Source organism: Heptranchias perlo, chromosome 3 (assembly GCF_035084215.1).
Source record: "Heptranchias perlo isolate sHepPer1 chromosome 3, sHepPer1.hap1, whole genome shotgun sequence".
In the NCBI taxonomy this organism is placed as follows: Eukaryota; Metazoa; Chordata; class Chondrichthyes; order Hexanchiformes; family Hexanchidae; genus Heptranchias; species Heptranchias perlo.
In genome coordinates this window covers 93,557,012-93,570,761 of record NC_090327.1, presented here as the reverse complement: position 1 = coordinate 93,570,761, position 13,750 = coordinate 93,557,012, and the positions used below count along the sequence as shown (strand labels likewise).

The window sequence follows — 13,750 nt, the reverse complement described above, 5'->3', positions numbered from 1 at the left end:
CCAAATCGTTAATGTGTACCACAAAAGGCAAAGGACCTAGTACTGAGCCCTTCGGCACCCCACTGGAAACAGCATTCCAGTCGCAAAAACACCTGTCGACCATTACCCTTTGCTTCCTGCCACTGAGTCAATTTTGGATCCAATTTGCCACATTCCCTTGGATCCCATGGCCTTTACTTTTTTGATCAATCTGCCATGTGGTACCTTGACAAAAGCCTTGCTAAAATCCATGTAAACTACATCAATTGCGCTACCCTGATCGATCCTCCATGTCACCTCCTCGAAAAATTCAATCAAGTTAGTCAGACACGACCTCCCCTTAACAAATCAGTGCTGACTGTCCTTGATTAGTCCTTGCCTCTCTAAGTGGCGGTTTATCCTGTCCCTCAGAATTGAACCCAATAATTTGCCCACCACCGAGGTTAGGCTGACTGGCCTGTAATTATTCGATCTATCCTTCGCTCCCTTTTTAAACAATGGTACAACGTCAGCAGTCCTTCAATCCTCTGGCACTATGCTTGTATTCAGTGAAGTTTGGAAAATTATTGTTAAAGCCTCCGCGATTTCCTCCCTGGTTTCTTTTAACAGCCTGGGATACATTTCACCCGGCCCTGGTGATTTATCCACTTTCAAAGATGCTAAACTCCTTAATACGTCCTCTCTCACTATGTTTATCCCATCCAATATTTCACACTCCTCCTCCTTAACTTCAATCCCTGTATCATCCCTCTCCTTTGTGAAGACAGATGCAAAGTATTCATTAAGAACCATACCCACATCTTCCGTCTCCACACACAGTTTACCTTTTTGGTCTCTAATAGGCCCTACTCTTTCCTTGGTTATCCTTTTGCTCTTAATGTATTTATAAAACATCTTTGGGTTTTCTTTGATTTTACCAGCTAATATTTTTCCATGCCCTCTCTTTGCTTTCCTTACTTCCTTTTTAACTTCACCCCTGCACTTTGTATACTCCTTTAAGCTTTTCGTAGTATTGAGTTCCCGGTGTCTATCATCGGCTTTCTTTTTCTGCTTTATCTTACCCTGAATGCTTCTTGACATCCAGGGGGCTCTAGATTTGGCAGCCCCTCCCTTTTTCTTTGTGGGAACATGTTTACCCTGAACCCCTTGAACCACCCCTTTCAATGTCTCCTACTGTTCTGACACTGATTTACCTTCAAGTAGCTGTTTCCAGTTTACTTCTGCTAAATCACTTCTCAGTTTAGTAAAATTGGCCTTTCCCCAATTGAAAACTTTAACTCCTGCTCTGCCTTTGTCCTTTTCCATAACTATGCTAAAACTAATTGTATTATGATCACTGCCACTAAAATGCTCTCCCACTGCTACTTCTTCCACCTGCCCTTCTTCATTTCCTAGAACTAAATCCAGAACTGCACCCCTCCCTCTTGTTGGGCTTGTTATATACTGGCTAAAAAAATTCTCCTGTATGCAATTTAAGAATTCTGCGCCCCCTATACTATTCACACTGTTTGTATCCCAGTTAATATTAGGGTAGTTGAAATCCCCTATTATTGCCCTATTGTTTGTGCACTTCTCAGAAATTTGCCTACATATTTGTTCCTCTATCTCCCTCTGAGTGACTGTTTTGGGGGTCTATAGTACACTCCAAGAAGTGTGACCGCCCCTTTTTTGTTCTTTTGCTCAATCCATGAGGCCTCATTTGATGCTCCTTCTAAAATATCATTCCTCCTCACAACTGTAATTGTTTCCTTAACCAAAATTGCCACCCCCTCCTTTTTTATCCCCTTCTCTATCGTGTCTGAAAATCCTGTAACCAGGGACGTTGAGCTGCCTGCCCTGCCTCTCTTCAAGCCATGTTTCTGTAATAGTTAAGATATCATACTGCCACGTATCTATCTGTGCCCTCAGCTCATCGCCTTATTTCCTATACACCTTGCATTTAAAGACTGCGAAACTCCTCTGTTTATTTTCTAACCTTCGTTCCCCCTGCCTTCCAGATTCACTCACTAATTTTCTGCCTTCCATTTCCAGTTCTGACTTTATTCCATCTGAATCCTAGGTTCCCATCCCCCTGCCAAGCTAGTTTAAACCCTCCCCAACATCCAGTCGTGAATGGTGGCGGACAATTAAACAACTAATGGGAGGAGGAGGCTCTGTAAACATCCCCATTCTCAATGATGGCAGAGTCCAGCACGTGAGAGCAAAAGACAAGGCTGAAGCGTTTGCAACCACCTTCAGCCAGAAGTGCCGAGTGGATGATCCATCTCGGCCTCCTCCCGATATCCCCACCATCACAGAAGCCAGTCTTCAGCCAATTCGATTCACTCCACGTGCTATCAAGAAACGGCTGAGTGCACTGGGTACAGCAAAGGCTATGGGCCCCAACAACATCCCGCTGTAGTGCTGAAGACTTGTGCTCCAGAACTAGCCGCACCTCCAGCCAAACCGTTCCAATACAGCTACAACACTGGCATCTACCCGACAATGTGGAAAATTGCCCAGGTATGTCCTGTCCACAAAAAGCAGGACAAATCCAATCCGGCCAATTATCACCCCATCAGTCTACTCTCGATCATCAGCAAAATGATGGAAGGTGTCATCGACAGTGCTATCAAACGGCACTTACTCACCAATAACCTGCTCACTGATGCTCAGTTTGGGTTCCGCCAAGACCACTTGGCTCCAGACCTCATTATAGCCTTGGTCCAAACATGGACAAAAGAGCTGAATTCCAGAGGTGAGGTGAGAGTGACTGCCCTTGACATCAAGGCAGCATTTGACCGAGTGTGGCACCAAGGAACCCTAGTAAAATTGATGTCAATGGGAATCAGGGGGAAAACTCTCCGATGGCTGGAGTCATACCTAGCACAAAGGAAGATGATAGTGGTTGTTGGAGGCCAATCATCTCAGCCCCAGGACATTGCTGTAGGAGTTTCTCAGGGCAGTGTCCTGGGCCCAACCATCTTCAGCTGCTTCATCAATGACCTTCCCTCCATCATAAGGTCAGAAATGGGCATGTTCGCTGATTGCACAGTGTTCACTTCCATTCGCAACCCCTCAGATAATGAAGCAGTCTGTGTCCGCATGCAGCAAGACCTGGACAACATCCAGGCTTGGGCTGATAAGTGGCAAGTAACATTCGCGCCAGGCACTGACCATCTCCAACAAGAGAGAATCTAACCACCTCCCCATGACATTCAATGGCATTACCATCGCCGAATCCCCCACCATTAACATCCTGGGAGTCACCATTGACCAGAAACTTAGCTGGACCAGCCACATAAATACTGTGGCTACGAGAGCAGGTCAGCGGCTGGGTATTCTGCGGCGAGTGACTCACCTCCTGACTCCCCAAAGCCTTTCCCCCATCTACAAGGCACAAGTCAGGAGTTTGATGGAATACTCTCTACTTGCTGGATGAGTGCAGCTCCAACAACACTCAAGAAACTCGACACCATCCAGGACAAAGCAGCCCGCTTGATTGGCACCCCATCCACCACACTAAAAATTCACTCCCTTCACCACCAGAGCACCGTGACTGCAGTGTGTACCATCCACAGGATGCACTGCAGCAACTCGCCAAGGCTTCTTCCACAGCACCTCCCAAACCCGCGACCTCTACCACCTAGAAGGGCAAGGGCAGCAGGCACATGGGAACAACACCACTTGCACGTTCCCCTCCAAGTCACACACCATCCCGACTTGGAAATATATCGCTGTTCCTTCGTCATCGCTGGGTCAAAATTTTGAACTCCCTACCTAACAGCAGTATGAGAGAACCTTCACCACACGGACTGCAGTGGTTCAAGAAGGTGGCTCACCACCACCTTCTCAAGGGCAATTAGGGATGGGCAATAAATGCTGGTCTTGGCAGCGACACTCACATCCCATGAACGAATTTTAAAAAAACTAACAAACCTCCCCGCAAGAATATTGGTCCCGGCCCTGTTGAGGTGCAACCTGTCCGGCTTGTACAGGTCCCACCTCCCCCAGAACCGGTCCCAATGCCATCGGAATCTAAAACCCTCCCCCTTGCACCACCTTTGCAGCCACGCCTACACCTGCTCTGTCTTCCTATTTCTATTCTCACTAGCGCGTGGCACAGGGAGTAATCTGGAGATTACTACCTTTTGAGGTCCTGCTTTTTAATCTTTTTCCTAACTCCTCAAACTCTGCCTGCGGGACCTAATTCCCTTTTCTACCTATGTCGTTGGTCCTGATATCGACCACGACCTCTGGCCATTCACCCCCGCCCCCCAGAATGTTCTGCAGCCGTTCAGTGACATCTATGACCCTGGCACCAGGAAGTCAACATACAATCCTGTAATCACGCCAGAATGATGACCTCCCTCGTCACTAACTCATCAATCAGGGGAAAAATTGTTCTCCCCCATTCACTCTATCAAAACTCTTCATAATATTAAAGACCTCTATTAAATCTCCTCTTAGCCTTCTTTTCTCCAGTTGAAATAATCTGTGTTTCAAAACACTCCTCATAACTATAGTTTTCCATCCCTGGTGAATCTTTGCTGTATACTCTCTATGGCTTTAATGTCCTTTCTATAATTGGGTGCCCAAAATTGCATTCTAGGCTCTAATTATGGGTGATCCAGGTTTTGTATAAATTCATCATTACTTATTTACTCCTGTACTCCATGCCTCTATTTATAAAATCCAAAATTCTATTGGCCTCTTTGATGACTTTATCTACCTGCGCCTGCACTTTCAGGGAATTATGTATTTGACCTTCGGGTGTCTCTGTTCATCTGTACTCTTCAGTAGTCTCCATTAAGTATATACTCCTATTCCTTGTTTTTTTCTCCCCAAATCTCCTCACACGTATCCACATTAAAATGCATCTGCCACATGGCTGCCCATTCTGTTAACCTGCCTGTCTTGAAGTCTTTTACAGTTTTTCTCGTTATTTCCCAAACCACCTACACTTGTGCTGATTTCTGTGGTTTGTTCCTTTCTCCCTTAAAGAGGTGGTAAGCCTGCAGTTCTCTAAAGTGAGAACCAATGCAGATATTTCTACTCTCCTTAGCCTGGAGCACCGAGTCTGTAACCTCTGCTGCTGCCCCAGCTGATATTAGGGAATAATGGACAGGCCAGGTATTAAATGTAGGACCTTTCTTCTCTGTGTTTAACCTTTTACTCAGAATTTATTCCAATACTTTCACAGCAGCCAGTGTGCATTTCCTATCTGTTTCAGTGCAGGCATTCTGAGATCTGTATTGAACACTACTGGTTCTTTTCAGCCATGACATCCATTTTTGTTGTCTACTAACATTGCATGATCTTCAACATAATGAAGATTGCACAGAACTCAGCAATTATGATAGTTTTGATCATCTCTCAAGGCCATCCTAATAGAATGTTGAAACTTGATTCATCTGAATGAAAGGAATCAAGTTCAAGTAAAGATTACTCAAGAACAATTTCAAAATGATGTACTGGATGAGGTTCTAATTTCCCAGAAACAATATAGGAGAGATTGCTACATTTGATGCTTAATAGAGAGTTTAGAAAAATAGTTCAGTGTTAAAAGTTTGTAACCCACTTTCTTTTCCAGGTTAAGATGGCTTTGCGAACCTCTGGACACCTTTTGTTAGGTGTGGTGAGGATCTATCATAGAAAAGCCAAATACCTTTTGGCAGACTGTAATGAAGCCTTCATAAAGATTAAAATGGCTTTCCGTCCAGGTAGGATATTGGTATTTTGTTTGTATACTTTTTGGTATTTTTACAAATTGGAGGAGGGAAGTTATGGCAGAAATATTTAGGCTTTTTTTCTTTAGGGGTTGCTTCAGTGTGTACCATGGAGCCGCGGGAAGGCCGCTTAGAAAGTTTAAGTCAGTGTTTCCATTAATTTGCATATGTCTCGAGGTACATATACTAACATATCTTGGTTCTGATTTAGGATTTATCTACAAGTGAATTATCAGTGTAAAGAAGATCCCTTTCCAAACTTCCAGACTAACAAAATTGAAACAGGACAAACAACAAATCACAAATAGAAATGTAAAAAAGACTGAGTTGCCTGGCCTTCGTAGGCTGGACTGCTGAGACTCGGGGCTGTTGCTTTGCCTCCTGTTGCATATTGTTGACATGGAGTGGTAGGATGTGGAATTGCTTGTAATTTTGGATCCTACACTCAACAGAGCTGCTAGTTGTTTCTTCATAGTGAAGTTGAGGTACTCAAAAGCATGATAAAAAATTAAAGTTGGAATTTTTCAGATTCTAATGCACTACCTACCACACCATTAGTCCGAAAGTTGAAAGTAGATCTGAGAATGTGCTTAATACTCTGTTGGGGAGTGGAGAGAGAGAAAAATGGGACAGTTATTTCCATTACAATAGTTTAGGTCCAAAATCGTCTACCAAGTTTTTTGATTGTTATGCAGAAACATTGCATGTTTTCACCACTGGGGGATATCAAACCAAATCTTTTATTAATAAAAAATAGAACATTATACATCATATAACTTTAGAATTACAACTTGCCTTTTTTCCTTTTACTCCTCTCCCAACAGCAAGCATCAATTTTCTGACCATATAAAAGATAAAAATCTAAAATTAATTGAAGTGGCAAATTTAGCAGTAGTTTGGCTCTCACTGGACTCCCAACAGATTGAATATTTACATGCTCGCTGTACTTGCAATGTTGAGGCCAAACTAAGAACAATTTCAAAGCATGGAACCACAAATACAGTACCATATAAATGTTTTGGGTGAGAGTGATCTGAAGACTTGTAAATTCCTGACCAAATTCAAATTCATGAGTATACATGTCTAATATGAGTACTGTGAATTTTAGAGGTTGCCTAATGCAATATATACAATATCTTAGTACAAACTGTACCAAGTAATGCATTCACCCATTGGGCACTAATGGAGCTCAGCCCCCATCTTCTAGTCTGAAACTAGTGATTGAAAGTGCCCATGTAACATCTTGGCATCCGTATCCTAATTTGACTGTTCCCATCTCCAGATAAGTAACCGTGGCGAATAGCATACTATGTATTATATTAAATTGACTAAATTTGACATCCCCATTATAGGTGTTGTGGATCTTCCAGAGGAGAACCGGGAAGCTGCATACAATGCTATCACTCTGCCTGAAGAATTTCATGATTTCGACCAGCCGTTACCTGACCTAGAGTAAGTGTTTTAAAATCTTTTTTAAAGAAGAAGTGAATATTCTTGCACACCATAAAATAATTTTAGAATTGATTTGAAATCAAGCATAATTCGAAATTGCATCATACAAAATGATTAATAATGTTAAAAATGTGTGGTAGTTTGGTTAAATGTACTGAGTAATGTAGGATTGGACAACACAGACAAGGAAGAACTCAAATCTGCACTCTGATCATTTATTTTAGCCAGGACAGAATTGTAGTCCTTGGCAGCATTGCGCTAGAGAGTGGAAAATTCAGCCAGGGTTCCCAGTCTTGATTGTTATGAAGTAACTCCTGCTACTGTGTGTGTGTGTGTGTGTGTGTGTGTTGGGTGAGAACTAAATCAGGCTGTATTGTGAAACCTTCCATGACTAACTTGCTGAGACTTAGTACCTTGAATTCACATGAAGGAAAGCCATTTGGACAAGGTGTTAATGCTGCCTGTGCCTGTAGAACCATACCTTGGAACTTGTCACTGCTTTAAGAAGAGGAGATAAATTGAGAAAAATAGATTCGTTGCCAAACTTGATGTGACTGAAACTTTTTCTTGAGATAGGGTATTGAGGCACAAAATGAACATAGCTATACATAGAAGCAAGATACAACTGGTGCAAGGTGTTCACTGATCACTTTGAGGTCCTGACAAAACTTGTAAATTGGAAGGTACTTCAAATTTGGAGCAAATTTTCAGACGCCCATAAAAACAAATATTGAAAAAATCAATTTCAAAAGTGTTTTTTTTCCTGAGACCTGCAGCTCTTTTTTTTAAAAAGAGAATCAACTTGTTATCACTAATTTTTTTCCACCCCTCGCCTCTACTAATTGCATTGACTCCATACTTGTGTGGTTCCTTGGGTATTGATGGCCCTCCATTATCTTACCCAATTGGCCATTATCCATATGTGAATCTTGACAATGAGCAGCAACAGGCTGTTAGAATACGGGGCATTACATATGAATCTGAACATGTGCTCATTCAACGTGCACACCGACACGCAGGTCTGCTTAATGGTGACCAGAAGCGAAAACCCTAGCTGATTTTTTTCCCTCTTTTCCTACTTAATCCAGGGCCACTGAGGCCAACTGTGGCAGCACAGCTGAGATCAGACAATGCAGTATGGACTGAGTATTGAACGAGAGATATACTTGGTTTATTATGGCTCAGCTACTTATTGTATAAATTTGTGGGAGCTTTGTTTTGCTTCTAATCAATATTTAACTGCTTTTAGGGATGTGCTTGGTTGAGAGAAGCCATAGTTCTCCAAAATCGTGTCTCAGTGGTGCTGTGCAGTGCATTTAAAAATAATTACTTGCCCATAGAAAATAGATGCAAGGTGAAACTCCCAAAAGGGGGTGCTGTGCAAAACTAGCATTCCGTCAAAATTTAGTCTCTTCCCTCTTGTCTGAATGGAATTGCATATTTTAGTAAAAGAATGACATTAAAACAAAACGTTGCTGCTTCTGTTTTACGCAGCAGACAAAATGTATGTTACTATGACAAACAACACGAGTGCAGCTGACCGTAGCATCTTTATTAAGGGAGAGCATAATAGTTCTGTTTATGTGGCAAACTTGTAAACTGGACTGTGATAACATTTTTGTTAACAAAGCTCAAATATCAATATGGATATAGACAGTGGAGAAACCCCCAAATTGGACTATCCAAATACAGAAATTGTAGTTTTTAAACTTAAGGGAAGAATAAGGTTATGCAGCATGTGTTTCGTATAATCGCAGAAATACACAGTTGCTGACCAAAAACATTTTTAAAAATTGAACTTCATCTAGACAGAGTAAATGATAAGCTATAATAACTATATGACATCCTTAGCAGAAAACTAAGCCTCTGGGCTTATGTTCTTATATTTTTATCAAATAAAATTGATCGAAAGATTAGCTATGTAACTTGTGCTATAAAACATTAATTTATGGTACATGAAAACTGCTGCCCAGTAGTCATACCAAGGTAGCAATGTTGCCTTGATCAGTATTTACCAGAAAGATTATCCAAGTAAGTTTTGTTGGCCTCACTGCTACACAGCCATGTTGAATGCACTTTCCCAGTGACTGATGATTACTGTATAATGTTTCTATTTTTAGCAGAGTTAATTTCTTGAACAGTTCATCAATGAAATGGCTACTTATTGGATATTTTGGTGCCATTATTTGTACTCAGTGCTTTCTGTTCTGGGATAATTGCAATACCTGAATGTATTGGGTGTTAATCTTTTGGGAGCAAAGGGAGGTTGTCATGCGTGAACTTTGCAATTCTTAATATTTTCCAGAATTATAATTATGAAGGAAAATATGTTTTTCAACTGATCTCATTTGACATGGGATTTTTTTGTGAAAGTTCTACAACTGAGTCTTTTCTAGCTTGTGTCTAATCAATTTGATTTGCATAATTAAAAATCTTAACGTAACCAAATGAAATGTGGTCTATGTTCCAGTGATATTGATGTGGCTCAACAGTTTACCTTGAACCAGAGTAGAGTGGAAGAGATCACTATGAGAGAGGAAGTGGGCAACATCACTTTACTTCAGGACAATGACTTTGGTAAGCTTTAATAAACTTGACATTTTTCCTGCACATAGAGACACAAATCATTTAAAATGTTTTTTTCCCTATGTTTTCATTTCTCTAATAATTTAAGAATTTGGTCCTTAGCATTACTACTATTAAGGAGTAGAAGTTAGAGTGTTATTTTAAGTTGCAAACTCCTTGTGTAAAATTGCTGTGTCTGCTATTTAAACAAAGCTGTTAACCCATTTATTTCATATCTATCACCGACTTCATTAAAGTACCAGTTTCCCCCTCCTTCATTTTTGTATATTTGTAACTAGAGTATTTTCAGCTCCCTAATAGCAACAGTGCTAAGGATGTGCATTTGTGTTATCAAAACAGGTTAGAGTGGGAAGAGTTGATATTTTGGCTATGATTTTAACCCACCCCTTGCCCAGCAAGAATGGTGTGTGGGAGGAGGTAAAATTTGAAAATTCCAGCTCCCAACTCCAACCCATCATGTTCCCGGCCGCAGTAATTTTTATGACAATCATGCCAACAACAAGGCTCCTGCAAAAGGCAATCGGGGGCCTACATAATTTTCAAAAGTCACGGCACGATCACGTCATCGGTGCTGCAAAGTAAAATTAACTTCAAGTCAGGGGAAGCCCCGCACAGTCTGCAACCTGGCAGCAGAACCATGGCAGGATGAGTCTTTAAAAATTTGCCCTGTTAGAAGAACTCCTTGGGGGCCATGAGGAGCAGGAGTACTCTTCCCAGGCCCCGCAAGGAGTCCTCGGGCTTCCCCAGCCCTGGCCTTCCCCCGATTGTGCTGAAACCACTCCTCCCACTGAATGCCGGGACCATTCCCATGGGTCCCTGGCTGTGGCCTCCTGCCACCAAATTCCCGCTCCCGCCTGCCGGCCACGTAGTAAATCTGGCTGGGGGTCAGGCGGGACTCTAGGAACTTTTATTTAAGTGAGACCCTGCCATTAAGATCTGATTGTCCAGGTGTGCTGCCCACTTTAGGACACGCGCACATTGTTTATGTCCCCTTTTAAAATTGGGGCCATTAAGTCAGGGTTCAATTGGTGCAAAAGGGCTGGTGCAGTCGGGACCTGATGGCTTGTGTTAAATTAACAGCAACTGCAGAATTTCCAAGTTAAATCATGCCACTTTTTACTGGAGTACCAGATGTCATTTAGCTGACTAGAGCTTGATATTAGAGTACAAATTCTGCCTTTGTACACTATTCTAATCCTGGAAGGATTTGTACTGGTCCATTTTTTTGTTAAAAATCAGCACTGTCGCTTAGGTAATTGAAAACTTGTTGGTCAATTACTGGAGATTTTTAACATAATTTATCAAGACCTGAAATGAATGTCAGATTGGAGAAGTGAATGCAGTTCGCTACTCTTTTTACCTTTTAGTCTTTGAAAAGCACAAACAATTGTAGGCATCTTGACTTGTGGAATGCTCACAAAAATAAGAGTACTAACAAGACATCTCTGCCCATGGATAAACCGTGGTGGTGATTCACATATAAAAGCTTTCTGGGTTATTCTATTTTGGGTCTGGGGGGGGTCACCATACTGGAAGAACTATGAATATTGAATTGTGACCAGGTATTTTCCAGCAAAATTTTGCCCTGCTTAAATGCTTTGTATATGAATTAAATGAGAATGTCAGCCTGCAGAGTTAAAAATTTTGTGTGTTTTGATTGACCGAAGGTTCAACTATGGAATAAATTTTGTGTGGAATCAAGATTATGCCATCATTAACTTGTACCTGGAATGTTCCTGAGTTGTGGGTCTTCTCCCTTTGGGAAAGAAATGCCAAATCGGCACCAGTGGTTGCACGTCCTGTCTTATGGTCTTGTGAAATATCTTGTATGATTTTGTTTACTGTAGAGAAAGAGCAATGTACCTGTTGTGCTTCAGGCAACCAGACATGAAATATTGTGATACAGTAGTTCCATTTACATTGTACTTTAGATCAGTGAGAGTTATCATTTTATTTTCCTCTGACTAAAATGGAAGCTCTGCATGTTTCTGGCAGTTATCCAGTTGCAGGGAGCGAAGAAAAAGTATAAATCTACACAATATAATCTGTCATAAAGTGCTCATTGATTTTTGTATTTCTAGAAATGCTTTGATGGACATGTTTGTCTAAAGACTGTGTTCTTGTGACGTTAAATGGTTACTAATCAATACCTTTAAAGTGAGGATTTCCTTTTGATCATTATTAAAAGGTTCAATCTGTCTATGGGAGTCTTTGCTCTTTAAACCATTCTAGGAAGATTATTGGTCAATAGCAAAATTGAATAGTTTTTCTTTTGGGGAGGAAAAAACCTTGGCCTCTATCTTCATATTTAAATGTACAGTAAAGTTGCTAGAGATCTACCAATGTGTGTCAGACATCTAGTAGATGGTTTGATTTTGCAATTACACACCATAGAAAGTATCAATATTGGATAACCTGTTAATGTAATGAATAATGGTTGGTACATGTCACAAGCACATGTAAATACTATCCTTCAGATGTATCTGGGACTGCACGTAGCACTGTGCCAACTTTAAATTATTAACTCCTTTGTTCAGGTGTATAAAACCATTAAAAATTGGTCTCTATTTGCTTTAACAATTGAGATAGTGATTTTCTAATTTTTTTTGACACCTGCAAGATATTAAAATTTATTACTGATGTGGAATTTTCACCCTATGTAAAGGTGATTTTGGTGTTGATGACCGTGAGATTATGCGAGAAGGCAGCACATTTGAAGAAGACATAATGGGAAGCACCAGCGACTCCAATCTGTTGTTGGAGCCAGTACAGAACACCACAGCTCAGCTTGCTGAGAAAAGTAATCATCTGGTGTATGATGACCCCCTCAAAAATGATGGATTTGGAGATGGCATTGACGGTGGAATTCTTGGTATGTTTTTCCTTCCTCTCTTGATGCAGGATTTGGACAGAGTAGTTAGAAGTTATAAACAATTCCTGGGGAAGCAAATTAATTAAAATGGGGAATGCTGCCCAGAACACCTTAGTTTTAAAATTAGTTCAACTAGAGATAACTTTCACTTAGAATCACAGAATGGTTACAGCACAGAAGAAGGCCATTGAGCCCGCACAAGCTCTCTCTACAAGAGCAATCCAGTTAGTCTCATTCCCCTGATCTTTCCCCACGATTGAAGCTGCTTCCACCACCTTTTCAGGCAGCACATTCCAGACCATAACTACTCGCTGCGATAAAAAAAAGTTTTTCCTCATGTTGCCTTTGGTTCTTTTGCCAATCACCTTAAATCTTTGTCCTCTGGTTCTCGACCCTTCCGCCAATGGGAACAGTTTTTCTTTATTCAATTTATCTAAACCCTTCATGATTTTGAACACTTCTATCAAATCTCCTCTTTACCTTCTCTGCTCCGAGAAAAATCCCAGCTTCTCCAGCCTATCCATATGACTGAGGTTCCTCATCCCTAGAACCTTTCTAGTAAATATTTTCTGCACCCACTCTAAGGCCTCCACATCCTTCCTAAAGTGCGGTGCCCACTTATATGTAATTAGATCGCATTGGATCCTCTGAATAGCTGTAACTAGAGTGCCCAATTCCTGTCAAGCTACCCTGTTTTTATCCGAAGTATAATGCCAGTGTGTTGCTTTATATGGAAGTTTTCATGTATAGTTTTGTATTTCCAGTACATTGGTTATAGAATCATACAGCACAGAAGGAGGCCATTCAGCCCATGTGCTGGCTCTTTGAAAGAGCTATCCAATTAGTCCCACTCCCCTGTTCTTTCCCCATAGTCCTGCAAATTTTTCCTTTTCAAGTATATATCCAATTCCCTCTTGCAAGTTACTATTGAATCTGCTTTCACCACCCTTTCAGGCAGTGCGTTCCAGATCATAACAACTCGCTGTGTAAAAAGATATTCTCCTCATCTCCCCTCTGGTTCTTTTGCCAATTATCTTAAATCTGTGTCTGCTGGTTACCGACCCTCCTGCCAGTCGAGACCGTTTCTCCTTATTTATTCAAACTCCTTCATAATTTTGAACACCTCTATTAAACCTCCCCGTTAGCTTCTCTG

The 13,750-nt window shown here is 41.2% G+C and overlaps 1 protein-coding gene across 1 annotated transcript in view; it reads left to right on the top strand.

Moving 5' to 3' along the window:
* rad21b (RAD21 cohesin complex component b) overlaps positions 1–13,750 on the top strand; it is a 70,004-nt gene that overhangs the window by 29,922 nt on the left and 26,332 nt on the right. The window contains exons 3-6 of the mRNA XM_067980782.1: positions 5,552–5,681; positions 7,040–7,139; positions 9,610–9,716; positions 12,391–12,597. Coding sequence (XP_067836883.1) covers positions 5,552–5,681; positions 7,040–7,139; positions 9,610–9,716; positions 12,391–12,597 — 544 coding nt within the window. The remainder of the gene's footprint in view (positions 1–5,551; positions 5,682–7,039; positions 7,140–9,609; positions 9,717–12,390; positions 12,598–13,750) is intronic.